At 40.4% G+C, this 26915-nt stretch overlaps 2 protein-coding genes across 30 annotated transcripts in view; one reads left to right on the forward strand and one right to left on the reverse strand.

Moving 5' to 3' along the window:
- The window catches only part of CHML (CHM like Rab escort protein), a 61240-nt gene that overhangs the window by 11342 nt on the left and 22983 nt on the right, over positions 1 to 26915 (reverse strand). The window contains exon 2 of one of the 2 annotated variants that reach the window (XM_081492906.1): positions 7529 to 7947. The gene's annotated coding sequence lies outside the window, so the exon portion shown is untranslated. The remainder of the gene's footprint in view (positions 1 to 7528; positions 7948 to 26915) is intronic. The other variant, XM_081492904.1, reaches the window with a different exon arrangement.
- Positions 11151 to 26915, forward strand: part of WDR64 (WD repeat domain 64) — a 118077-nt gene continuing 102312 nt past the window's right edge. For 15 of the 28 annotated variants that reach the window (XM_081492893.1, XM_081492889.1, XM_081492898.1 and 12 more), the window contains exons 1-2: positions 11528 to 11856; positions 20323 to 20453. Coding sequence is in view for 18 of the 28 variants with exons in the window: in XM_081492874.1 (XP_081349000.1) it covers positions 11712 to 11856; positions 20323 to 20453 (276 nt within the window). In the remaining 10 variants the exon portion in view is untranslated. Of the gene's footprint in view, positions 11283 to 11527; positions 11857 to 12261; positions 12592 to 20322; positions 20454 to 20785; positions 20945 to 26915 lie in introns of those variants that run through there. The other 13 variants (XM_081492882.1, XM_081492880.1, XM_081492887.1 and 10 more) reach the window with 4 other exon arrangements.

Below are 26915 nucleotides of genomic sequence, written 5' to 3' on the forward strand. Positions count from 1 at the left end.
GTCTTTGGAGAAGGAAATAGCAACCCACTCCAGTATTCTTGCCTGGAGAATCCCAGGGACAGAGGAGCCTGGTGGGCTGCCGTCTGTGGGGTCGCACAGAGTCGGACAAGACTGAAGTGACTTAGCAGCAGCAGTCGCAGCCTTAACGGAGTCCGCGCTCTCTCGGCCCCTTTCTCCCGCACTAACCTGTATGCCGGCTCCAACCCGCCCAGTCCATGAGAGCCAAAAGGGAGATCCACAGCGCTGGCTTCTCACTTCGCATCCCCACCCCTCCCCCAGCCCAGCCGGAAGACCTCTTGGCCTTCACCACTCACTCACTCTTTCAGGAACATTTATGGCCCATCAGGTGCTCACGAGGGGGTTATACGAGCGACCCCTAGCCTTGGCTTCTCCCCTCCCAGGAAGCTGTTAGGAACCGCTGCCAAATAGTGTCACACATTTAATGCAAACCCAGGGAGCACCCCAGGCCTGCTCATATTGTCCTTCGAGTCCTCCCTGCAGTAGAAATGGATACACCCTGTCACTAAGGCCCTCGCTGCGGCCACCCTCTAGCCCCACACCACATCTAGCAGGTGCAGAGGTGGTCTCTGTGTTTGAAGCAGCACACTTCCTCTGACCTTCTACACTGTGAAAATAGCAAGTTAAAACACAGGTACATGAACCGATCAGTCATTACAGGGCTGCGCCACTGCCCTACCCAAGCCACAAAAGGGCCCAAGGAGGACGCAGTCACTATCCAGACCCGCAGGCTGTCCTGGGCACTGCTGGCCCACACAGTGTCTGCGCAGGGGCAAAGAACCTGCCCTCCACAAAGATGTGTGCCTCCTCCCACCTCTATTCACAAGATATGTTGAGAATGAGTAGGGTCAGTGAACTGCCATTACAAGTGTTTTGGAGGTAAGGTCTAATCGTCAGGGCAGGGTGGCTCTCCATCATGGTGCATTGAGCAATAGCTGAGGGGCAGTGTGCTCTGCCCTCAAAATTTTGATTTGTCCTTAAGGCTTCCCAAAGCTTTTGACTGTGTGGATCACAATCAACTGGAAAATTCTTAAAAAGATGGGAATACCAGACCATCTGACCTGTCTCTTGAGAAGCCTGTATGCAGGTCAGGAAGCAACAGTTAGAACTGGACATGGAACAACAGACTGGTTCCAAATAGGAAAAGGAGTACGTCAAGGCTGTATATTGTCACCCTGCTTATTTAACTTATATGCAGAGTACATCATGAGAAACGCTGGTCTGGAAGAAACACAAGCTGGAATCAAGATTGTCAGGAGAAATATCAATAACCTCAGATATGCAGATGACACCACCCTTATGGCAGAAAGCGAAGAAGAACTAAAGAGCCTCTTGATGAAAGTGAACGAGGAGAGTGAAAAAGTTTGCTTAAAGCTCAACATTCACAAAACTAAGATCATGGCATCTGGTCCCATCACTTCATGGGAAATAGATGGGGAAACAGTGTCAGACTTTATTTTTTGGGGGCTCCAAAATCACTGCTGATGGTGACTGCAGCCATGAAATTAAAAGACACTTACTCCTTGGAAGGAAGGTTATGACCAACCTAGATAGCATATTTAAAAGCAGAGACATTACTTTGCCATCAAAGGTCTGTCTAGTCAAGGCTATGGTTTTTCTGGTAGTCATGTATGGATGTGAGAGTTGGATGGTGAAGAAAGCTGAGCGCCGCAGAATTGATGCTTTTGAACTGTGGTGTTGGAGAAGACTCTTGAGAGTCCCTTGGACTGCAAGAAGATCCAATCAGTCCATCCTAAAGGAGATCAGCCCTGGGTGTTCATTGGAAGGACTGATGTTGAAGCTGAAACTCCAATACTTTGGCTACCTCATGCTATGAGTTGACTCATTGGAAAAGACCCTAATGCTGGGAAGGATTGAGGGCAGGAGGAGGAGGGGATGACAGAGGATGAGATGGCTGAATGGCATCACCGACTCGATGGACATGGGTTTGGGTAGACTCCGGGAGTTGGTGATGGACAGGGAGGCCTGGCGTGTTGCGATTTATGGGGTCGCAAAGAGTCGGACACGACTGAGCGACTGAACTAAGGCTTCCAGTCTGGACTTACCTGTGAGATTAACCCACCCACTTTAAAAAAAAAACAAACCTCTTATAATTTTGTATTTTAGATTTAGGCAACCGTTTAACAAATTCTATATATTTAATGTTGACTATATTTACTGTCTAGTCTGCAGTAAGGTCTCAATAAATATTAGTTGAATGAATGAAGAAGGACTCATATTTTTCTCTAAAGCATTCATTCAATCATTGGTGCTGAGTCCCTGCTTATAAACTTTAAATTGTGGTGGTGATGGGAGAACAGACAATTATCAACTAAGTACATATGTAGTGTTGTGAAATGTGGCATTAAGAAAAATAAGGCAGGGCTTTCCTGGTAGCTCAGTGGTGAAGAATCCACCTGCCAATGCAGTAGACAAGAGTTTGATCCCTGGTGGGGGAAGAGCTCTCATGCCTCAGCAACTAACACTGTGTACCACAACTATTGAGCCCTAGAGCCTGGGGACCACACCTACTGAGCCCTGCAACTACAGAGTAGCCCTTGCTCACACAGCAATGAAGACCTAGCACAGCCAAAAATAAATACATACATAAAATTTTTAGAAACATAAATAAGCAGATAATTTCTAATTATCTTTAATTCCTAAAGGAAATCAGTCCTGAATATTCATTGGAAGGACTGATGCTGAAGCTGAAGCTCCAATACTTTGCCCACCTGATATGAAGAACTGACTCATTTGAAAAGCCCCTGATGCTGGGAATGATTGAAGGCAGTAGGAGAAGGGGAGGACAGAGGATGAGATGGTTGGATGGCATCACTGACTCAATGGACATGAATTTGAGTAAGCTCCAGGTGTTAGTGATAGACAGGGAGCCCTGGCATGCTGCAGTCCATGGGATCACAAAGAGTCGGGCACGACTGAGTGACTGAACTGAAGGCAGATAAAGGGTATTTGGGAGGGAGGGAAGAATTTGTTATTTTGTATAGCATGGTTACACATAGCCACCCTGAGTACAGTAGGTACAGGGTAGATGTAATGGAGTGGGTCCATTCTTGACATATTGGAGGAAAAATAAAGAAACCTATGTGGCTGGGTGGAATGAGAATTACAAAAATAAGGGCAGGGAACTAGGTGAGCAGTGATTGGCCGCAGGTTCTTGGCTATTTTAGAAAAATGACTTTGGCTTTAAAGTCCAAGGCAATGCCTATGTAAAAGGAATAATAGTGAAGGATAAAAAGAATAAGAGGCTGTTAGCAAATGTTTAAGAATTTTGGTAGATTTATTTTTATAACACTATGAAGGGTTAAGGTTATCTACTATACTTGGGGTTTCCCAGATGGCGCTAGTTGTAAAGAATCCAGTCGTAAAAATTCCTAATGTAGAAGATGCAAGAGACACAGGTTTGATCCCTGGGTAGGGAAGATCCCAGGGAGAAGGAAACGGCAACCATGAAAGGAAATGCACTGTAGCATGCTAGGCTCCTTTGTCTTCCACCATCTCCTGAAGTTTTCTCAAATTCATGTCCATTGAGTCAGTGATGCTATGCAGCCATTTCACATCCTCTGCCACGTCCTTCTCCTTTTGCCTTCCGTCTTTCCCATCATTGGTGTCTTTTCCAATGAGTTGACTCTTCGAATCAGGTGGTCAAAGGATTGGCGCTTCAGCGTCAGTCCTTCCAATGAATATTCAGGGTTGATTTCCTTTAGGATTGACTGGTTTGATCTCCTTGCTGTCCAAAGGACTCTCAAGAGTCTTCTCCAGCACCACAGTTTGAAAACATCAATTCTGCACTTACTCTTCTTAATGGTCCAGTTCTCACATCCATCATCCATATAGGACTACTGGAAAAACTATAGCTTTGAGAATACAGACCTTTGTCACCAAGTGATGTATCTGCTTTTTAATTTGCTGTCTAGGTTTGTCATAGCTTTCCTTCCTGGGAGCATCTTCTAATTAAAATTTAAATAAAATTTAAAATAAAAGGTCTTTCTGTTCAGCTCAGTTCAGTCACTCAGTCATGTCTGACTCTTTGCAACCCCATTGACATGCCAGGCCCTGGCATGCCAGGCCTTCCTGTCCATCACCAACTCCCAGAGTTCACTCAAACTCTTGTCCATTGAGTCGGTGATGCCATCCAACCACCTCATCCTCTGTCTTCCCCTTCTCCTCCCGCCTTCAATTCTTCCAGGTATCAGAGTCTTTTCAAATGAGTCAGTTCTTTGCAAAGTCTTTGCATCAGGTGGCCAAAGTATTGGAGTTTCAGCTTCAACATCAGTCCTTCCAATGAATATTCACGACGGATTTTCTTTAGGATGGACTGGTTGGATCTTGTTGCAGTCCAAGGGACTCTCAAGAATCTTCTTCAACACCACAGTTCAAAAGCATCAATTCTTCGGTGCTCAGCTTTCTTTATGGTCCAACTCTCACATCCATACATGACTACCAGAAAAACCATAGCCTTGACTAGACAGATCTTTGTTGGCGAAGTAATGTCTCTGCTTTTTAATAAGCTGTCTAGGTTAGTCATAACTTTCCTTCCAAGGAGTAAGCATCTTTTAATTTCACAGCTGCAGTCACCATCTGCAGTGATTTTGGAGCCCAAGAAAATAGTCTGCCACTGTTTTCACTGTTTCCCCATCTATTTCCCATGAAGTGATGGGATCAGATGCCATGATCTTAGTTTTTGGAATGTTGAGTTTTAAAGCCAACTTTTTCACTGTCCTCTTTCACTTTCATCAGGAGGCTCTTTAGTTCTTCTTTGCTTTCTGCCATAAGGGTGGTGTCATCTGCATATCTGAAGCTATTGATATTTCTCCCTGCAATCTTGATTCCAGCTTGTGCTTCATCCAGCCCAGTGTTTCTCATGATGTACTCTGAATATAAGTTAAATAAGCAGGGTGACAATATACAGCCTTGATGTACTCCTTTTCCTCTTTGGAACCAGTCTGTTGTTCCATGTCCAGTTCTAACTGTTGCTTCCTGACCTGCATACAGGTTTCTCAAGAGGCAGGTCAGGTGGTCTGGTATTTCTATCTCTCTCAGAATTTTCCACAGTTTGTGGTGATCCACACAATTAAAGGTTTTGGTATAGTCAATAAAGCAGGAATAGATGTTTTTCTGGAAATCTCTTGCTTTTTCAGTGATCCAACGGATGCTGGCAATTTGATCTCTGGTTCCTCTGCCTTTTCAAAATCCAGTTTGAACATCTGGAAATTTACGGTTCATGTATTGCTGAAGCCTGGCTTGGAGAATTTTGAGCATTACTTTACTAGCGTGTGAGATGAATGCAATTGTGTAGTAGTTTGACCATTCTTTGGCATTGCCTTTCTTAGGAATTGGAATGAAAACTGACCTTTTCCAGTTCTGTGGCCACTGCTGAGTTTTCCAAATTTGCTGGCATATCGAGTGCAGCACTTTCACAGCATCATCTTTCAGGATTTGAAGTAGCTCAACTGGAATCCATCACCTCCACTAGCTTTGTTTGTAGTGATGCTTCCCTAAGGCCCACTTGACTTCATATTCCAGGATGTCTGGCTCTAGGTGAGTGATCACACCATCGTGATTATCTGGGTCATGAAGATATTTTCTGTACAGTTCTTCTGTGTATTCTTGCCACCTCTTCTTAAAAGCTTCTGCTTCTGTTAGGTGCATACCATTTGTGTCCTTTATCGAGCCCATCTTTGCATGAAATGTTCCCTTGGTATCTCTAATTTTCTTGAAGAGATCTCTAGTCTTTCCCATTCTCTTGTTTTCCTCTATTTCTTTGCGTTGTTCACTGAGGAAGGCTTTCTTATCTCTCCTTGCTATTCTTTGGAACTCTTCATTCAAATGGGAATATCTTTCCTTTTCTCCTTTGCTTTTTGCTTCTCTTCTTTTCCCAGCTATTTGTAAGGCCTCCTCAGACAGCCATTTTGCTTTTTTGCATTTCTTTTCCATGGGGATGATCTTGATCCCTGTCTCTTGTACAATGTCATGAACCTCCGTCTATAGTTCACCAGGCACTCTGTCTATCAGATCTAGTCCCTTAAATCTATTTCTCAATTCCACTGTATAATCATAAAGGATTTGATTTAGGTCATACCTGAATGGTCTAGTGGTTTTCCCTACTCTCTTCAATTTAAGTCTGAATTTAGCAATAAGGAGTTCATGATCTGAGCCACAGTCAGCTCCTGGTGTTATTTTTGCTGACTGTATAGAGCTTCCCCATCTTTGGCTGCAAAGAATATAATCAATCTGATTTTGGTGTTGACCATCTGGTGATGTCCTTGTGTAGAGTCTTCTCTTGTGTTGTTGTAAGAGGCTATTATCAAAAACTAAAAACAGCAACAAAGAGGAAACTAAAAAGCATTGAAAGAATGTGGAGGAGTTAGAACCCTGCTGTGCCACTACTGAGAATGTAAAATGGTGTAGCCACTGTGGAAACAGCTTGGCAGTTCCTCAGAATGTTAAACACATTTATCAATGATCCAGTAATTCTGCTCCTAGACATATAGCCAAAAGAATTGAAGGCAGGGACTGGAGCATGTATTTGCACACAAGTGTTCATAATAGTATTATTCACAATAGCCAAATGGTGGAAATAAAGCAAATGTCCATTAATAGACAAATGAATAAAAAATGTGGTATGTACATACAATGGAATATTATTCAGTAATAGAAATAAATGAAATTCTAATACATGCTACAACATAGATGAACCTTGAAAACCTTAGGCTGAGTGAAGTAAGCCAGATACAAAAGGACAAATATTATAGATTCCACTTATATGCGGTACCTAGAATAGACAAATTCATAGTGACAGAGGGTAGAGTAGTAGTCACCAGGGGCTGTGGGGAGGGAGAAATGGGGAATTAGTGGTTAATGGGTACAGAGCTTCAGTTTGGGGTGATGCAGAAGTTCTGGAAATTGATAGAAGAGATGGTTGCAGAAAATTGTGAATTACTTAACGCCACTGAATTGTACATTTAAAATGATTGAAACGGTAAATTTTATGTGATGTATATTTTAATGCAATAAAAGGCATATGCTAATTATGCCTGCATCTCACTCCCCCAAAGTACGAAAAGTACAGTATAGGCAAATGTAACCAATTTACTGAGTGAGCTGGACTCAGTATGTTGTTGTTTAGTTGCTAAGTCCTGTTCCACTCTTTTGTGACCCCATGGATAGTAGCCTGCCAGGCTCCTCTGTCTAGCACAGTGCAAGCAAAAAGTAATTTTATTCTCTTTGGTACTATTCATTTCAAATATTTTCTTTCCACCGATTCTTCACTGCCCTTGGTTGACATTTTATCAGTTCTCAAAGCCTTTCTGATCACCTTCAAGTAATACAAAGTCTGGAATATTGTAATTCTGACACATTAAAACTCATAGAAAACTCATCTGTCAACCCTCCAAAACAGAGCGTGCAATAGCCTGGAGAACTTTTGGGGGGTGGGGAGGTGGGAGTGGAGGGAACAACAACCAGTTTCTCCCATTTCCTTGAGTACCACCTTTGATGCTGCTCTGGGCCCCTCTGGGATTTTGAGGAAAATCTTCCTTGATTGGTAAAGTTGTCATCTGATGTTGGTGCCCTCTTCTTGTGCAGATTTTCAGTTTGCATTTTTCCCTCCTGGGGTGATCTGTGGAGTGTCTAGAGGACCTGAGGTCACTGGAGATATTTCTCCCACAACTTTGTTGACAAGGGCAATGCATCTCTGTTAGCTGGAGCCTTAGTTTTCCCTCTCAGACCCTGACTAGGGTCCCCTAGACCCTCCAGGCAGTCTTCTCCAATAGGGTCCCTCCCAAGATGACCCAGTTTGGAGTCTTGCATCTGGCCCTCTGGAAGTGTGTATGCATCCTTATCTCACCAAATTCTGGATGTGGCCTGCTGTTGGAGAACTGGCCAGACACAGTCTCTCTTCTTCAGGGCCTATTGGGTAGAAATAAGTGGATAAAAGTTATGGTCACATGACTACTCTAAAAATTTTCTCTGGAGGTGTTCATTAAGGGTTTCTTCAACCTCATAATGAACCTGCCTTCTCTTAAGCATTCTGAAGGAGAGAATAGACTAACATGTGAAGAATTGGTTTCTCAGTGCCTCCGTACATCATCCTTCATGGGCTGTATAGCACTTTTTTTTAAAAATGGGGGAATTCCTCAAGCCTGTTGTACCATGGAACCTCTGGCGAGACAGAAAGAAGTCTATTTTAATATCCTTCCACACTGGAGCGTTAATTCATTACAACCTCTATATTTCAAAAAAATCTTTTACAAAGTATGACAGTGTCAATGGAAACAGGCTTTTGAAGTGTTTTTGTTTTTAATTTAATTTATTTATTTTGCTGCATCAGAGCAGGATCTTTAGTCACAGCATGTGGGGTCTAGTTTCCTGGCCAGGAATTGAACCTGGGCCCCTTGCATTGGGAGCACCGAGTCTTAGCCATTGGACCACCAGGGAAGTCCCCCAAAAGACAGGTTTTATCTGCCACTCTTGTTTGGAATCACTGGTAATCCTTAGCCTTCTGTGCCATGAACATGACAGCTAAGAGGAAACTTCAACCCTTACTCTACCAAGTAATCTCTCTCCAAGGAGCACATCTTTCCCAGGCCTGTCTAAACTTTGATCCCCAGTGAGAAGAGGAAGAAGCCTTGAGGAAATTCTGGCCAAATATATCTAAACCATTTCCTGTCTTAGGAAACATAAGTTAGTGAATGTAATTGAACTTGAAAAAAAAAAATCTGGCATACCTTCAAGTTCTGAATGTCAATTCTTTTTGCACCTACAGCTGAATTTCTTTATTGAGTAAACTATTAGCCTTTCCAACATCTCCTTCCTTTTCAAAACACTTTCTCCTCTTGGTTTCTGAAATACTCTTTTCTCTTGACTCATCTACTTCACTGACCACTCCTACTTAGTTTCCGTCAGTGGTTCTTCCTAATCTCTCTGACCTCTGGACAGTGGCATGCTCAAGGTTTGGTCCTCAGTTTTTTTGTTTCTTCAGGGAGATCTTATCTAGTCCAATGGCTTTGAATACCACCTAAGTGCTGATGGTGGCTTCCCAGGAGTTCGGTGGTAAAGAATCCACCCTGATGCTGGGAAGGAATGGGGGCGGGAGGAGAACGGGACGACAGAGGATGAGATGTCTGGATGGCATCACAGACTCGATGAACATGAGTTTGGGTAAACTCCAGGAGTTTATGATGGACAGGGAGGCCTGGCGTGCTGCGATTCACGGGGTCACAAAGAGTCGGACACGACTGAGCGACTGAACTGAACCAATGCAGAAAATGTGTGTTCAGTCTCTGGGTCAGGAAGATCCCCTGGAGTAGGAAATGCCAGCCTACTTTAGTATCCTTGCCTGGAAAATTCCATGGACAGAGGAGCATTACAGGCTACAGTCCATGAAGTTGCAAAGAGTTGGACATGACTGAGCAACTAAACACAGCAGAGCAAGTGCTGATGATTCTTAAGCTCTCCCCTGAACCCTAGATTTTTACATCTGACTATTCAATACACACAATTGTTTATCTAATAGGCATCTCAAACTTAACACATCCCAAATTGAACTCTTAATTCTCCCCTCAAAATCTTCTCCCACTGACTTCCTCCCCAGAAGTGAGTAACTAGTCTATCTTCCCAGAATCCCTGGAATTATTCTTGATTCTTCTCTTGCTATCACATGCCCATCTAATCTATCAGCAAATTCTGTCCTATCTACCTTCACACAGCCTGACATCTTAGCCCTATCTTCATCTAAACCACTATCATCTCTTATTTGGATTACTGAAATTGCCACCTAGTTGGTTTTCCTGCTTCTACTCTTTCTCTTCTTCAATTTATCTCTACTAAGCAGTTGAATGGAGAAGGAAATGGCAACACACTCCAGTACTCTTGTCTGGGAAATCCCATGGACAGAGGAGCCCGGTGGACTACAGTTCATGGGGTTGCAAAGAGTCAGAGATGACTGAGCAACTAACAAGCAGTTGAAACAATCCTGCATTCTACCCAATAGCAGATTAGTGATGACTGTATAGTCTGTCCTTACAATAGATCTGGCCCCACCTCTGACTCTCTGATGTTATCTCCCCACCTTCTCTTCCCATACCATGTCACCCCAGTCACATGACTGCTTTGTTGTTTCTCAGACATATTAAGCACATTTTGCTATCAGGACTTTATGCATGCTTTTCTTGGAATACCTTTCTACCATTTATCCACATGGCTTGCTACCTTACTTCTCTCTGGTTTGTGTCCAGGTGTCTTTCTGTTAATGAGTCCTTCTCTGAGCTCCCTCACCCTTGTCCTTTGACTTATCTCCCAACCCAACATACTTTTACTCTTTTTCTTTAGAGTATTTATCATCTTCTGGCATATTATTTACTTATTTGCTTGTTTGTCTGTCTTCTCTGTTAGACTGAAAGCTCAATAAGCTCTTTTGTTCACTGCTGTTTCCTCAGTGCCTAAAATAGTACCTAACATGAAGCAGGTGTTCAGTGAATATCTGCTGAATGAATGGATGGATGAAAATGAGAATGCATGAGAATGGTAGGAAAAGTGGTCCTTCATGTGTCACTACCTGTACTTTGAAAGCTTTAAAGGGAAAAGAGAAGGAACAAAAGAAATTAGGAGATTTTTTTCCTACATAAAAGTCTTATTTTGTCTTTCTTTTAGTAGCCAGAGATGAATATTAAGGAGACAGTGTTACAACTGGAGGTACCCAGCAATGCTACCTGATTCACTTTTGAATGCAAGGTCTTGCAGATGTTTTTAAAGATGGACTTCATCTAACTCACCTAAAGCATAGGAGGTTAGCTCATGGTGGATAAAATATTAGACAATCTCTCCTTCCAATAAAGAGTTAAATATTGGAAAATTTGATTCAATAGCAATTACACTAAATAGTATTGGCGTATCGGAGCTTGCAATTAGAGGAAAGGAGACAAAGAGAAAGCTTCTTCTCATTCAACTAATGATACCTTGAAAGTACATTCCTCTCAGCAGGAACTACCTCTTCCCCATACTGACTTGCTTTATTATTTTAATTGAAGGACAATACGTAAAGGAAGAAAAAGTATTTTTATTCTCTATGACCTCAAAAACTATCTTCATTTGTCACAGAAAGGTCAGACACTGAAATACATTTTCATCTTCAGAAGTTCAGGTATCCAATCAAGTATGGCTGCAAGAATGAATGTGAATTTTACTCTCCAGGGCATATCCTGAAGAAGGCAAAATGAGGTGAAAAGAGATACAGGAGGGAGAAGGTAATGCCCAGTTTCCATACTTGGCCTTTATCCATTTTTCTTTCCTCTTAGGCAGTATAAACACACACCCCACACCCACACATACATACACACAAATTTGTGGAGAAAGAAATCTCAATCTCCTCTTTATGAAAGAAGGAGGATGTTACAAAGGTATTATGATGCAATAAGGACCATATGAAGGACACTGGTAACATTATGAGGTCAGGAGTTTTACTGAAGCATTTGCCTATATGAAATGCATTAGACCTAAGTCAGTGTTTTCCCTGCTATACTCCTGCCCACAGTAGGGGATGTTAAGATCAAACGAATGAGACCTAGGGCAAAAATTGAGGCAGCAGGGAGGCATTGTAACAACTGGGAGGTTTTCCAAGTTGGCAAATTTACACTGTTATTTCTGGACAGAAATAAAAGATTCCCTATGTCCTTATGGATATCAGGGAGGAAAAACGTTTCAACACTTCACTTCAGGTTAGCAGTTTCAGGACAGCCTTGAGAGGGTTTGAAAGATTGGTTGAACACATAACATCCCAGAAAAGAGATGAAAGAGCCGGCTTGTTTACCCAAAAAGAAGGTAAGATCAGTGAACACGGGGCAGTCCAGTTGGGTCTGTTGATTAGAACTGGGAATACTCTCAAACAAAAAGATGATAGAATTTAATAATTTACAAATTACTTTAATAAATATAATTTGATTACTTCTTGTAACAGGGAGAGGCAACATAGCTGAATAGCAAAAACATTGAATGGAAGGGTGGTGACTGACTCTGTCCTTGAATAGCTCGCTAAGTGGACTTGAGGAAGCTCTTTTCATTTCTCTGAATGTTAGCTCTCTCAAATGTAAAATTAGGGGGGTGGATTAAATGACATCTAAGGTTTCTTCTGTGGAATCTACCATTTGATGTCTTACTGGTTGCTCTGGGACTCTCAATAGGGCATTGCAGGCATGTTTAATCACTCCATTGTGTCCAACTCTTTGTGACCCCATGGACTGCAGACTGCCAGGCTCCTCTGTCCATAGAATTTTCTAGGCAAGAATACTGGGTAGCCATTCCATTCTCCGGGGGACCTTCCAGACCCAGGGATCAAAACCAGATTTCCTGTATCACAGGCAGATTCTTTACCACTTGAGCGACTAATGCATAGTGACCATTCGTAAGCCACATGAACCACCCGCTGTCACTTTACTTGAGGGTATCACAAGGTCATTAAGAATTTTATAAGTAAGGAAAAGTTTCCTACCTCATCATGATTCACTCTCTGGGCCTCTCTTCATGTCTCTCGGCTGGAATAATTTCAAGCATGCCAAGGTAAGGAGATGGTGGTGAGCAGTGGTCTGCCAGGATTATTAGAATCAGATATCAACACAGAACTGAATGTATAGCTCCATGGTCAAGGTTGAAGGGGAGTGGTGTAGTGTGTAGCTTCACATCATTGAGGATAGCAGTGAAGAGTAAGGCTTAATGGTAGAGTAAAATTCTAACAGAACAAATCCTGCTGTTGTAAGGAAAGTAGTGGGGCCCACATAACTTCTAGAGGGTCAGCATGGCCTGCCTCTTAATATGCCAGCCTGGAGTAGGAAATGGCAACTCACTCCAGTATTCTTGCCTGGGAAATCCCATGGATAGAGGAGCCTGCTGGGCTACAGTCCCTGTAGTTGCAAAGAGAAGGACACAACTGAGTGACTGAACAATAATGACAACAACAGTTACAAATAAGTGAAAATGTTGACTTTGGGTGTTCAAACCCAAACCAGTATTATTTGAATAGTCTTGTTGACTTAAAAAAGATGCACAACCTGAGAGTTGCGAGTTAAATTTTATGGGGGGAAAAATGGGGACTGCAGTCTGGGAGACAACACCTCAGATACCTCTGAGAGACTGCTCCAAGAGGTAGTGGGGGAAGATCAATAAATGAGATTTTGGTGAAATGGGAGTTCATGCAATCAAGCACTTATCTTACAAAAGATTTTCTGCTAGTCACAAGGAGCTGATGTCACCATTAAGAGATTTAAGACTTCTCTAGATATGAGGAGATTGCAAGGGATGGGATCATTAAATCAGTTCCTGAAAATATCTAACTATCTAAAGACCTGTTCCACCAGTTTTCCTGGAGCTTGTGCCTGCGTGCTAAGTCACTTCAGTCCTATCCTACTCTTTGTGACCCTATGGACTAAAGCCCACCAGACTCCTCTGTCTATGGGATTCTCCAGGCAAGAACACTAGAGTGGGTTGCCATGCCCTCCTCCAGGGGATCTTCCCGACCCAGGGATCAAACCCAAGTCTCTTACAACTCCTGCATTGGGAAGTGGGTTCTTTACCACTAGTGCCACCTAGGAACCCCTGCTCTCCATCCTGAACTTCCTTCGGGGTGTGTCAAAGGTCAGCTGCTGCAGCAGCACAGAGTCAATCCCAGCAAAGGCAGATGGCAAATGCCCTTGACAACTGCCAATTTGTAGTTGATAGTATTTAAGAATTTACAAATCATTTTAATAAATACAATTTAATTACTTCACATAACAATTCTAAAAGGCAAATATTACTGTCATTGCTATTTTTGTTGTTGTTGAGTTGCTAAGTCATGTCCAACTCTTTTGTGACCCAATGGATGTCTAGTCAAAGCTATGTTTTTTCCAGTAGTCATGTATGGATGTGAGAGTTGGACCATAAAGAAAGCTGAGTGCCAAAGAATTGATGCTTTTGAACTATGGTGTTGGAGAAGACTCTTGAGAGACCAAACTAGCCAATCCTAAAAGAAATCAGTCCTGAATTTTCATTGGAAAGACTGATGCTGAAGCTGAAGCTCCAATACTTTGGCCACCTGATGTGAAGAACTGACTTATTGGAAAAGACCCTGATGCTGGGAAGGATTGAAGGTGGGAGGAGAAGGGGATGACAGAGGATGAGATGGTTGGGTGACATCACCGACTTGATGGACCTGAGTTTGAGTAAACTCAGGGAGTTAGTGGTGGACAGGGAGCTCTGGAGTGTTGCAGTCCATGGGGTTGCAAAGAGTTGGACATGACTGAGACTGAACTGAACTGGACTCTAGTCTGCCAGGCTCCTTATTGCTAATAGCTCCATTTTATTTGTTAACAAATGAGAGATATGTAAAAATAATCAGTTCATATCACTCAATTCCTAGGAGTTAGAGCTGACTCAGACCTTTTATTAATAGATATGCTTTTGTTAAATGATTGAGAACTTGGCTGGGCTTTCTAAACTACTCAATAAGCTTTTATGTTTCCCTAGTCCCCTTGTCAGTTTGTTTTAACTCTCTCTGTAACTGATTTTCCAAACCCTTGCTCTTTTTCTGAGTCCTCAATAGGATCCCACCTCCTCTCAGTCAAGCATCCAACATCATAAGTGAAAGCAAAGCCAAAAGACAAGAATTCTCTCAAACTCTCTTTCTTCCACTTCCAAATTACCTAAAGCAATACCTGTCCTTTCTTCCATGCCTCCTCCCCTCCAGAGCTGTTGCTACCCTGCTGCAACAACTGCAAAAACCTCCTTTTCCACTGGTTTTGTCCTCTAAAACTAAAATTATGATGACAGTCCTTACCTTGATTTTCTCTTCCTTTTAAGCTTGTATGTTTTTCCTTTGCTTCTCTGCTAAATTTCCCCATAGTGTCACCACTTTGTTTTCAGTCAAGTACGGCTTCCTTCATCACTTTGCTGAAAAATCCTCTTACCAAGGTATTCGATCATCTACTATGCCTGCCAAATTCAACAACTTGTTTATGTTTTCCAGCTTACTTGGCCATTTCACTGCATAAACAGTTAGCTGCTACTGCTTCTAGAAATTCTCTTCTGTGTCACTCATTAACACCACTCTCCTCTTATTTTTTCCTCTCATTCTTTCTTTGCCCCTTTTTCTCTTGAGCTTTGCCTGCGTTGTCTCTCAGTCTTATAGCATAGACATCATCTACCTAGTCTCCTAAGCCAGGTGTCTTGGTATAAATTTTGACTCTTTATTTCATGGTATCTCACTCTTGGGTTATTATTGTTATAACAACAATGGCTTCTTTATACAATGGTCTTCTTGCCAAGAGTGATTCCTTTCTGTATACTTCTGCTGGGAGATTTTCCTTTAAAAATCTGTTTAGAATTTCCACATTCCTAGTATATTAGAGCACCCTTAAAATCCATATACGTTAACTTGGCATCATCCCCTAACCTACTCCAGTTGTAGCTCCTTGGAATTGCCCTGTCTGCACCTTCTGTCCTAACATGAACTTCTCAGCATTTCCAAACCTCACATACTGTTAATGACTCTGATTTTGCACATGTCACCCCTGCAAAGTGGTGTACATTTCCTTCCTTTTGGAGGGCCTATGAATACTTCCTTATTTTTCAAGATCCAAATCAAACATCACTTCTTTACAAAAACTTCCAAACTTTTCCTGAGCAAAGCCATCCTTAGAAATTTTGATGCACTTTATTGCCATCTCAAGGAATTTACTGCTAATCTTAACTTGTTGAAATTGGTATACATGTGTGTATTCCTGCCCTTTCTTTCCAGCATTGAACTGTGAGTGCTTTGAAGAGTTGGTAACCTCAGGGTTAGCCCAGAGTCTGAAGCCAGGAAGTACTGCTTAAATGTGTGCTAAACAAATAAACCTTGCTTAAATCTACAAGCTTGCAATTACAATGCCACACTGAAAATTTCTTTCCCTAGTATATATGTTTATATACACACATATACATATATATATATATATATGTTTAGAGAGAGAGAACACATATATATTATAGACATATATATACATTTTTATAGTACATTATACTATAACTAAAATGTAATGTACTAGGGAGTATAGTTTATAGCTGTATATGTATATGTATGTGTTAGATTTGATCAAAACTAAATACTGCTAGATAAATTACCTTTATGGCAGGGACTAAACTAAAAGATTGAGAAGGGAGAAATATAATCTGAATTTTGATCAGACTGCTAATACTGGCATACATTCATTTTTGTTGTTGTTGTTGTTTAGTTGCTTAGTTGTGTCTGACTCTTTTGAGATACCATGGACTGTAGCCCACCAGGCCCCTCTGTCCATGGGAATTCCCAGGCAAGAATACTGGAGTGGGTTGTCATTTCCTTCTCCAAGTGATCTTCCCAACCCTAGAGATTAAACCTGTGTCTCCTCCCTGGCAGGTGGATTCTTCACCAGTGAGTCACTTGGGAAGCCCCAAATCGGGTCTACCTCTCACCAGAGGCAAGATAGGCAAGAAGCTGAGAGCTAGAGAGAATATTTCTTAATGGCACCATTGTTTACCTCAAAAACTATATCAAGTATATTGTAGGAGCTCATCTGGGCAATATTGCTCTTAAATCTTCTTGTTAATTACCCAATAGACTTAAAATCCTCTGAGGAAAGAAAAGTCTTACATTCCTTATACAGTGGCATTTAGAATGAGACATCTATCTGTACTAGTCGGTATGAATTTAAAACAGCTAAGCTATTTGGATCTCTCATATGAATTTCAAACTTAATATTACCAAGACTGAATGGTTTATTTTTCTCAAGAAATATGGCTCTTACTCATTTGCCCCTGTTTTGGTAAATTGTACCAATATCTATTCAGTTTTGAAATCAGAAACCTGAGTGTCATTCTAGAACAAGGTTTCTCAACCTTGATACTGTTGACATTTGGGGCTTGATGATTCTTTGTTCTGTCTGTATGTGTATTCTATGTGTATGTGTGTGAAGCCAGGAATGAGGGCGGGCTATCTTGTGCACTTCAGAATATTTAGTGGCATCTCTGGCTTCTACCCACCCCCCGGCCCCCGCCCCCAGATGTCAGTAGCATCCTCATCTCTCGTTGTAACAATCAAAAATGTCTGCAGACATTGCCAAATAGCCTATGAGAGAGGTAGGGAAAACTCTCCCAATGACAACCATTACTCTAGAATCCAGCCTGTCCTTCACTCACAAATTCTGTCCCCCAAACTTCCAAGCTATTAATAAGTCTTTGCAATTCTACTTCCAGCCATATCTCACCATCTCAGTAATCTCTCTCTGGTGCCTGTGTGTGTATGAGTGTATGAGTTGCTCAGTCATGTCCGTCTCTCTGCGACCCCATGGACTGTAGCCCCCCAGGCTTCTCTGTCCATTGAATTCTCCAGGCAAGAATACTGGAGTGAGTTGCCATTTCCTTCTCCAGGGGTCTTCCCGACCCAGCAATTGAACCGAGGTCTCCTGCATTGTAGGCAGATTATTTACCATCAGTGCCTATACCACTTATCATCCAGTTGAGGACACTTTCAAGAATGAAAGGGGTTGTTATTAATAATTAAGTGCACAAAACAGGTGGGCTTCCCAGGTGGCTCAGTGCTAAAGAATCCACCTGCCAATGCAGGAGATGTAGGAGATGTTCGTTCAATCCTTGGGTCAGGAAGATCCCCTGGAGGAGGAAATGGCAACTCACTCCAGTATGCTTGCCTGGGAAATCCCATGGACAGAGGAGTCTGGCAGGCTACAGTTTATGGGGTGGCAAAGAGTCAGACAGGATTGAGCAACTGAGCACACACGCACAGAGAAAAGAGGCATAAACATATCATCTTGACCTAAGCCTCCACATCTGAAACCTGAATTAAATGCTCAAACCCCTCACTAACTTTATAGTTTTCATCCTTGTCTCCTCATAGCAACCAGGGTCTTTCAAATGTTCTAGTGATAGCTCACCATCATGCTTAGAATAAAATACAAACTTCTAATTCCAACTTGGCCCTCCTTCCTCTCTGATCTCACCTCATGATAACTTTCCCCAGTCCTCACTATACTTTGTATCACTGACCTTTTCAGAATGCACCAAGCTCTTTCCTGCCTTAGCATCTTTGTGTTTGTCAGCCTCTACCTAAAATGCTCTTATCTAGCTTTAGCATATGTCTGACTCCTTTTGCTTATCAGGTCTCATCTTTTTTGCTTTTTACCTGTCCTTAGAAAGGGATTCCCTCAGGTCCACCCTCACCCACCAGCACAGGATACTTCTGTTAATACACATCTCCCTGTTGATTTCCTTCTGAGCATTTATCTCACTCTCAACTTAATGATTCTCACATTGTTACTAAGATATGACCTACTTACAGTAAAGCACAGAAAGTGCACTATTCTTAAGTGTATAACTCAATACATTTGGACAGGTGTAAACATACCTGTAGGTATCAACTAGATCAAGACAGAGAATATCTCTACCATTCCAGAATGTTCTCTCATGCCCTGTTATGCAGATAACCGCTAATCCAGTGTCCATCTCTAGTAATTAGTCTTGCCTGTCATAGTCTGTAAATATTTTGTTCACTTGATTTTCTGTTTATCCCATTAGAATACAAACTACCAGAAGAAGGGGTCTTGGCTACCTAGTTTTCCATTCTATGACCACTGCCTAGCTCAGCTCTGACACATAAGTTGCTTAATGTATATTTGTGTCTAACTCCTTGTTGTCCTATAACTCAATAGCTATGCCCCAGTGAATCACAAAATTTGTCAAAAACAACATTCAGTCAATGGTGTGGTTTGTGTACATGTGTGTTTACAGTGTAAAATAGTCAACAATTGTTCTTCATAGTGATTGTAATTATGCCCATTTAATAGATGGGAAAGTAGAAAGTCAGAAATATTAAGTTACTAGTATGGCTCACAAAAAATCAATAATTAACAAAGCTAGAGTCCAAATTTTTTTTTTTTTTACTTTGTCTAGCATGTGGCAAGTTAGTGATAAAAAGTCAGGAAAAGTCAGATGTTATCCAAGACTTTAGGAAATTTGACATTAGTAAAAATTATTTCAAGCAGAGAGATTTTAGAAGAGATAATGCAAAACAGATTGGAGCCTTTCGACAATTACAGAACAACTGCAAATAGTAAAGAGAAAGAGGGAAGTTACACAAATAATGACAGTAGATACGAAGAACATTATTGAATGGGTTCTGCATGTAAAGGATTGGGATAAACTGTGAAAAATAATGCATTACATGGGTGTAGGGGCAGGAGAATTCTGGGAACCAAGGAACCTGCAGGTAGGTTGTTACCACACCACTTCCAGTAACAATCTCTTTGCTGAGACCTAAGAGGAGTAAGGGGCAAGTGAGGGCTCAGGATCTGTGGGTGTTCCATTGAAAGCTGGCATGCAGACCTGTCTTTCATATGTTGAATGAATTCACCTCTCTTTCCCTTAACATGTATCAGAACTTTATTAGGAGCTGAACTCTCTCATCACATACTCCTGTTCCCATTCTTCTTTCTTTCACAGGAGTTCCCCCCACCCCCAGTAAATTTCTTGCAATTCTGCATCGGTCCTGGGGTCTGCTTCTTAGAGAATCCAAAATGAAACACCCTCACTTTACATCATATGTAAAAATATGCTGAGATGAACTAACGGCATAATGAAAAAAATAAAATAATATAATTTTGGTGAGAAAGAAAAACAAAACAAAAGAAGACATGCTCTTTGCTCACTTTTATCTTCTACCCAAGATTAGTTCGAGGAAATACTCCTGTTAGTAAAACTTCTTCCTAATAGGAAAGAAGTAATTCACTGTCTTACCTTTGTATTCCTGAACAAGACTTCTAAAATAATTGAAATAAAATCTATGAAGGAGATACTAAACACCAAAATAAATTATTTCTTTCTGACTATGTAATATTCTAGCCAAGAGCTTAGTTATATTCCCATGGAAAGATCTTTAAACTTTAGAAGTTTTTATAGGTTGAAATAAGGAAATAGATTGGGCTTCCCAGGTGGCTCAGTGGTAAAGAATCCACCTGCCAATGCAGGAGACATGGGTTTGATCCTTGAGTTGGGAAGATCCCCTGGAGGAGGGCATGGCAACCCACTCCAGTATTCTTGCCTGGAGAATTCCCATGGACAGAGGAGCCTGGTGGACTACAACCCATGGGATCACAAAGAGTCAGATACGACTTAGCAACTAAACCTTCACCACCAGGAAATAAATTAGAAAATAGAAAAAAGCAACTAAAAATGCAGTATAGTCCTTTGAATTTTCTGACAATGTTCTTGTGCTTTGTTACAATGCAGATGTAATTGATTATGACAAGTTTTACAAGATGGTACAGGAACTCTTTGGTCCGGAAGTGAAGAGCCAAGATGTGAAATGCTTTTATAGGAAGCTCTGCAACAACCCAGATGCATCTATAGACTGGTGTGAGGTATCCACTTTTCTTGTTTGTAATATGAAATCCTGGTATTATTTTTCCTTGTTCAGCAAAAAAAAAGTGTTAACCCCATGAGAGTTAACCACAGTGTGCCTGTGGGCACATTTCAATGCCTATACCCATTAAAGGCAAGGCACTGCCCATAATTAAATGTGAGTAAGGCAGACAGAGTAAGGTTTTCATTACATTCTAAATGAGATATTCTTGTTCAGTAGTGTCAATGTATATAAATTTCAGTATATCCATATTTTTAAGAGAAGAATGAAGTTAATCAGCTCTTATGTTTTCTGAGGCATTTTCTTATCAGTATGGTATTGACTCCTTAGATATCATTCTGGTGTTATTGGAAGAACATACAGAAGCATATTTGATTGCAAAGTAATCTGTGAACTATGGAAAAAGAGAGGGGAAATTCTTCACTTCTCATTAAAACTCACAGAAGACTGCATTCTATAGATTTGTTTATAAATCTAAAAGGATTTGAGGTAACTTAGAACTGAAAAAATTGCACACTGCATACAGAGTAATCAAAATGATCTCTTAAATTATTTGACTGTCTCTGAAAAATCAGTAGATACATTAGAAAAAGAAAAAGCAAGGATTTAATGGATTTGACTATCACATTTAAGGAACTAGTAAATATGTATATATAGTATTTTGAATCGAAGATTTAGAAAAGATACATCTTCTCAATTATATATAGGGCCATCACAAAATTGACTATGTGGAAAGCTAAAGGTAATATTTCAATTGATTCCAATTTGATAAAATTAGAAACCAGTAGTAAATGATAGCCCAGATCCTCAAAGTCAAACAAATAATTTCATCAATTAATTTGGGGGAAAAAATTGCAAACAAAAAAATATTTCTATTAAGCCTTTAAGGAACACAAAATTCCTGAACTGAAACCGAGAAAGAACCTGCAGGACCTTCCCAGTAGGTCTAGGACAATACAGACTGCTGTGTGTCCCTGTTTATTGTTGATTGGGAAAAGCAGCTTTAGAAATATACCATAACTCCCTAGGCTCTCCATGTGGAGCAAAGGACAGGCACTAGCAGTTAATGTTTGGGGAAGTAAAGAATGCAGAAACAAAGACAGGAGAGTCAGGCAGGAGAGTACCTATAACTTGAGCAGTTATGGCTATAGCTTAAAGAGTTAAACATAGCAGATCTGTCACAAAGACCCCAGATTCTGTTTTAAAGACCTAACCCTAGTATGAAGCATGTACCTAACTTTTGCAGATATTAAAACACCCATCAGGTTGACTGCAACTTTAACCAGAAGTTCACTGCATCAGTATGCCCCTGGCATGTAGCCCCCAGACTAGTTAGAACCAGAAAACTGAAAATGGAGATTCCAACACATCAGCTAATCAGGGAATTTGAGCACAAGCTGATTTTGATTGTGAGCACAAGCTGATCACATACCCTGATTCTTTGCATCTGACTTATTTCACTTAGCATAATACTCTCAAGGTCCAGCATGTTATTGCAAACAGCAGGATTTTCTTTTACCTAACCTAACAACTCAAACTCATGTTCATTGAATCAGTGATGCCATCCAACCATCTCATCCTCTGTCATCCGCTTCTCCTCCTGCCTTCAATCTTTCCCAGCATCAGGGTCTTTTCTAAGGAGTCAGTTTGTTGCATCAGGTGGCCAAAGCATTGGAGCTTCAGCTTCAGCATCAGTCCTTCCAATGGATATTCAGGACTGATTTTCTTTAGGACTGACTGGTGCTCAGCTTTCTTTATGGTCCATCTCTCACATCCCAAAATGATCGCTGGATGTATTGGCTGGACCAAAAAGTTCCTTTGGTTTTTTAAATAAAAATAAAAGACACATTTTTCATTTTTCACCAAGAACCTTATTGAACGATGTATTCAACGCTTTGTTCCACTGCCTTCAGCAATTTTTCAGGCAACTTCATAATTCCATCTTCCCAAAACTTCTCACCTTTTTGAGCAAAGAACTGTTCCAGTTGCCTTTTCCAGTCTTCAGGGGAATTGAAACTTTTTCCATTAAGAGAATTTTGTGAAGACTGAAATAAATGGACATCTGAAGGTGCAGTGTCTGGTGAATACGGTGGGTGAATCAGAACTACCCAGCCAAGCTGTAACAGTTTTTGCCTGGTCATCAAATAATCATGAGGTCTTGTATTATCCTGATGGAAGATTACACACTTTCTGTTGACTAATTCCTGACACTTTCCATTGAGTGCTGCTTTCAGTTGGTCTAATTGTAAGTGGTACTTGTTGGAATTAATCCTTTGGTTTTCTGGAAGAAGCTCATAATAGAGGAGTTCCTTCCAGTCTCACCATATACACTACATCACCTTCTTTGGATGAAGACCGGCCTTTGGTATGGTTGGTGTCATTTTGCTTGCCCCATGATCTTTTATATTCCATATTATTATACAGTATCCACTTTTCATTGCCTGTAATAATTTTTTTTTTCAAAAAATGGAAAGTTTTCATCACATTTCAGTAGAGAATTGCATGCAGAAATATGGTCAAGAAGGTTTTGTTCATTTAACTTATGTGGAACCCAAACATCAAAGTGATTAACATAACCAGGCTGGTGCAAGTAACTTTCAATGCTCGATTTGGATGTTTTGAGTATATTGGCTATCTCCTGCGTGGTATGACATTGATTGTTCTCAGTGAGTGTCTTGATTGGATTGCCATCAACCACTCTACCCGACCACAGAGTACTGTCTAGTTTGAAACCTCTAGCATGAAACTTCACAAACCACTTTTTACATGTTTCATCAATCACAGCACCTTCTCCATACAGAGGACAAACTTTTTTCTTTTTCCTTGCATTGCAACTATGTTTTAACGTTTCTTGAAATAATGAAGCATAATATGCCAAAATGTTGCTTTTTTCTTTATTCAATATTAAAAATGGCTACATAAAAATTCACCAGTCTGATAAGTTTTTTTTAAAAAAATGCATGCTGATATGACAGCTGTGACAATCTAACAAAATTGTTTGTTTTTTTTAAATTTTGAAAAAATTCCAATTTATCATAGCCAAGTTCTCACAGTTCATTGCACACTTAAAACTGCCTTGAATGCATTTTGTATATTATGCTCATACAAACATTTCACAACCGTCTAGCTAACAAACTTCTTTAAATTTCCTGAACACTTTGTTGGATTTTACCACCTTATTTTTTCCTATTAGGGTAAAACCACTTCCTTTATAATTAGCTGGTGTCTGCATAATGCTCCCTCCAGCTCTATTTCAAAACATGGAAATGAGTATTTTGTTAAACTTATTTCAGCTTCCACATGAGACAAAAGTCTATATTACAGTTGTAACAGACTGAGAATAGCTGATTACAAAATAAAACTCATTTTAAAATTAAATATGGCCATGATAAAAAAAAATCCCCTTCATATGATAGAGTTATCGTGATATAATATCATGATTAATAACATCACCCCCATAAATTTGATTTTTGTCATTTCTTGCTTTCTGAAGGGCTCAGAATACTACAACCAAAATGACAAAACTTAGGGGAAAAGGAAGTGAGAATTTTTTAAAATTGCAGCAAACAAAATATCCATAAACTAATAATTAAGAATACTTAATGTCATAGATTTTAGAAATGGGGATTTCAGTTATGAATGAGAGGGAATACATTACTTATGTGGAGACATAAGTAACTTTTTTATTGTTTCTGGGCTGTGTGATACCAACTTTAATAGTTACTTTTATTAGAGTCATACAAACAGGTGTTAGTTACAAAATTAAAATAAAATGAGTCGAAGAGAAGATGTAAAATGAATACTTCCCATTTGAGACCAAATATGAGGAATGTACACTGCTCATTATTAACAACATTTATGTCTACATTGGAAACACCTTCTCTTCATTTAATTTTCGTCATTTTGCCTGGAGGCACATTCATGGAAATAAGGGAGCCATTCATTTTTCCCTTGTCCCACAGCTAAGCAGTCAACAAAACTCAAGGACTAGAGCGAAATCCATCTTCTCTTCTCCACCCTGCTGCCTCAGCTGTAGCTCAAGCCATCACCCATTCACCTGGTCCTTCAAAACGACATCTAAACTGGTCTTTCTGTCTGCACTATTGCTGTAAATCTCATTCATACCTCTGTGATTATTCTAAATTCTCAGCCTAACTAAAACTTTCATTGGTCCCTCACCTTTGATAGAGTCAATTTCAAGCTCTTTACTTGGGTTACAAGACTCGTCATGAGCTGGTCCAGCCCTCCAGCCTTACCCGGTCCTCTTTCAAGCACAACAGTGCTGTGAAAGACTTGTAATCATGGATATACTTTGGGAGACCATAAATTGTTTGAGGACAAAATTCAAATTCTATGTATATATTTTCCCAGTATAATTATTATTGCTAAACACTGTTTCACATCCCTAGTGTTTTTTGTTCTCCTTTTTAAAATTTATTTCTTTTTATTGAAGGATAATTGCTTTACAGAATTTTGTTGTTTTCTGTCAAACCTCAGCATGAATCAGCCATAGATATACAAAAATTCCCTCCCTCTTCAACCTCCCTCCCATCTCCCTCCCCATCCCACCCCTCTAGGTTGATACAGAGCCCCTGTTTGAGTTTCCTGAGACATACAGAAAATTCCCATTGGCTATCTATTTTACATATGGTAATGTAAGCTTCCATGTTACTCTTTCCATACATCTCACCCTCTCCTCCCCTTTTCCCATGTCCATAAGTCTGTTCTTTATGTCTGTTTCTCTATTGCTGCCCTCAAATAAATTCTTCAGTACCATCTTTCTAGATTCTGTATATATGTATTAGTATACAATATTTATCTTTCTCTTTCTGACTTACTTCACTCTGTATAATAGGCTTTAGGTTCATCCACCTCATTAGAACTGACTCAAATGTGTTCCTTTTTATGGCTGAATAGTATTCCATTGTGTATATGTACAACAAATTCTTTATCCATTCATCCATCGATGGACATCTAGGTTGCTTCCATGTTCTAGCTACTGTAAATAGTGCTGCAATGAACATATATGTGTCTTTTTCAATTTTGGTTTCCTCAGGGTATATGCCTAGGAGTGGGATTCCTGGCTCAATGGTGGTTTTATTCCTAGTTTTTTAAGGAATCTCCATACTGTCTTCCATAGTGGCTGTATCAATTTACATTCCCACTAACAGTGCAAGAGTGTTCCCTTTTCTCCACACCCTCTCTAGCATTTATTGTTTGTTTTTGATAATGGCCATTGTGACTGGTGTGAGGTGATAATCTCATTGTAGTTTTGATTTGCATTTCTCTATTAATGAGCAACGTTGAGCATCTTTTCATGTTTTTGTTAGCCATATGTAGACTTTTTTGATGATGGCCATTCTGACCGGAGTGAGGTGATACAATGATATCTCATTGTAATATTGATTTGCATTTCTCTAGTAGTAAGAGCAGAGAAGGCAATGGCACCCCACTCCAGTACTCTTGCCTGGAAAATCCCACAGACGGAGGAGCCTGGTAGGCTACAGTCCATGGGGTCGCTAAGAGTCAGACATGACTGAGCGACTTCACTTTCACTTTTCCTGTTCATGCACTGGAGAAGGAAATGGCAACCCACTCCAGTATTCTTGCCTGGAGAATCCCAGGGATGGCGGAGCCTGGTGGGCTGCCGTCTATGGGGTCGCACGGAGTCGGACACGACTGAAGCGACTTAGCAGCAGTAGCAGCAGCAGTAGTAAGAGATGTTGAGCATCTTTTCATGTTTGTTAGCCATCTGTATGTCTTCTTTGGAGAAGTGTCCGTTTACATCTTTTTCCTACTTTTTGATTGGGTTGTTTGTTTTTCTGGCATTGAGTTGTATGAGCTGCTTGTATAGTTTGGAAATTAATCCTTTGTCAGTTGTTTCGTTTGCTATTGTTTTCTCCCATTCTGAAGGTTTTCTTTTCACCTTGCTTATAGTTTTCTTTGCTGTGCAAAAGCCTTTAAATTTAATCAGGTCCCACTTGTTTACTTTTTTTTTTTAATTTCTGTTACTCTAGGAGGTGGGTCATAGAGGATCTTGCTTTGATTTATGTCATTGAGTGTTCTGCCTATGTTTTCCTCTAAGAGTTTTATAGTTTCTGGTCCTACATTTAGGTCTTTAATCCATTTTGAGTTTATCATTGTGTATGGTGTTAGAAAGTGTTCTAATTTCATTCTTTTATATGTAGCTGTCCAGTTTTCCCAGAACCATTTATTGAAGAGGCTGTCTTTGCCCCATTGTATATTCTTGTCTCCTTTGTCAAAAATAAGGTACCCATAGGTGCATGGGTTTATTTTTGGCCTTTCTATCTTGTTCCATTGGTCTATATTTCTGTTTTTGTGCCAGTACCATACTGTCTTGATGACTGTAGCTTTGCAGTATAATCTGAAGTCAGGAAGGTTGATTCCTCCAGGTCCATTCTTCTTTCTCAAGATTGCTTTGGCTACTTGGGGTCTTTTG

This window comes from Giraffa tippelskirchi, chromosome 5, assembly GCF_054371585.1.
Source record: "Giraffa tippelskirchi isolate mGirTip1 chromosome 5, T2T-mGirTip1v1.2.pri, whole genome shotgun sequence".
NCBI lineage: Eukaryota > Metazoa > Chordata > Mammalia > Artiodactyla > Giraffidae > Giraffa > Giraffa tippelskirchi.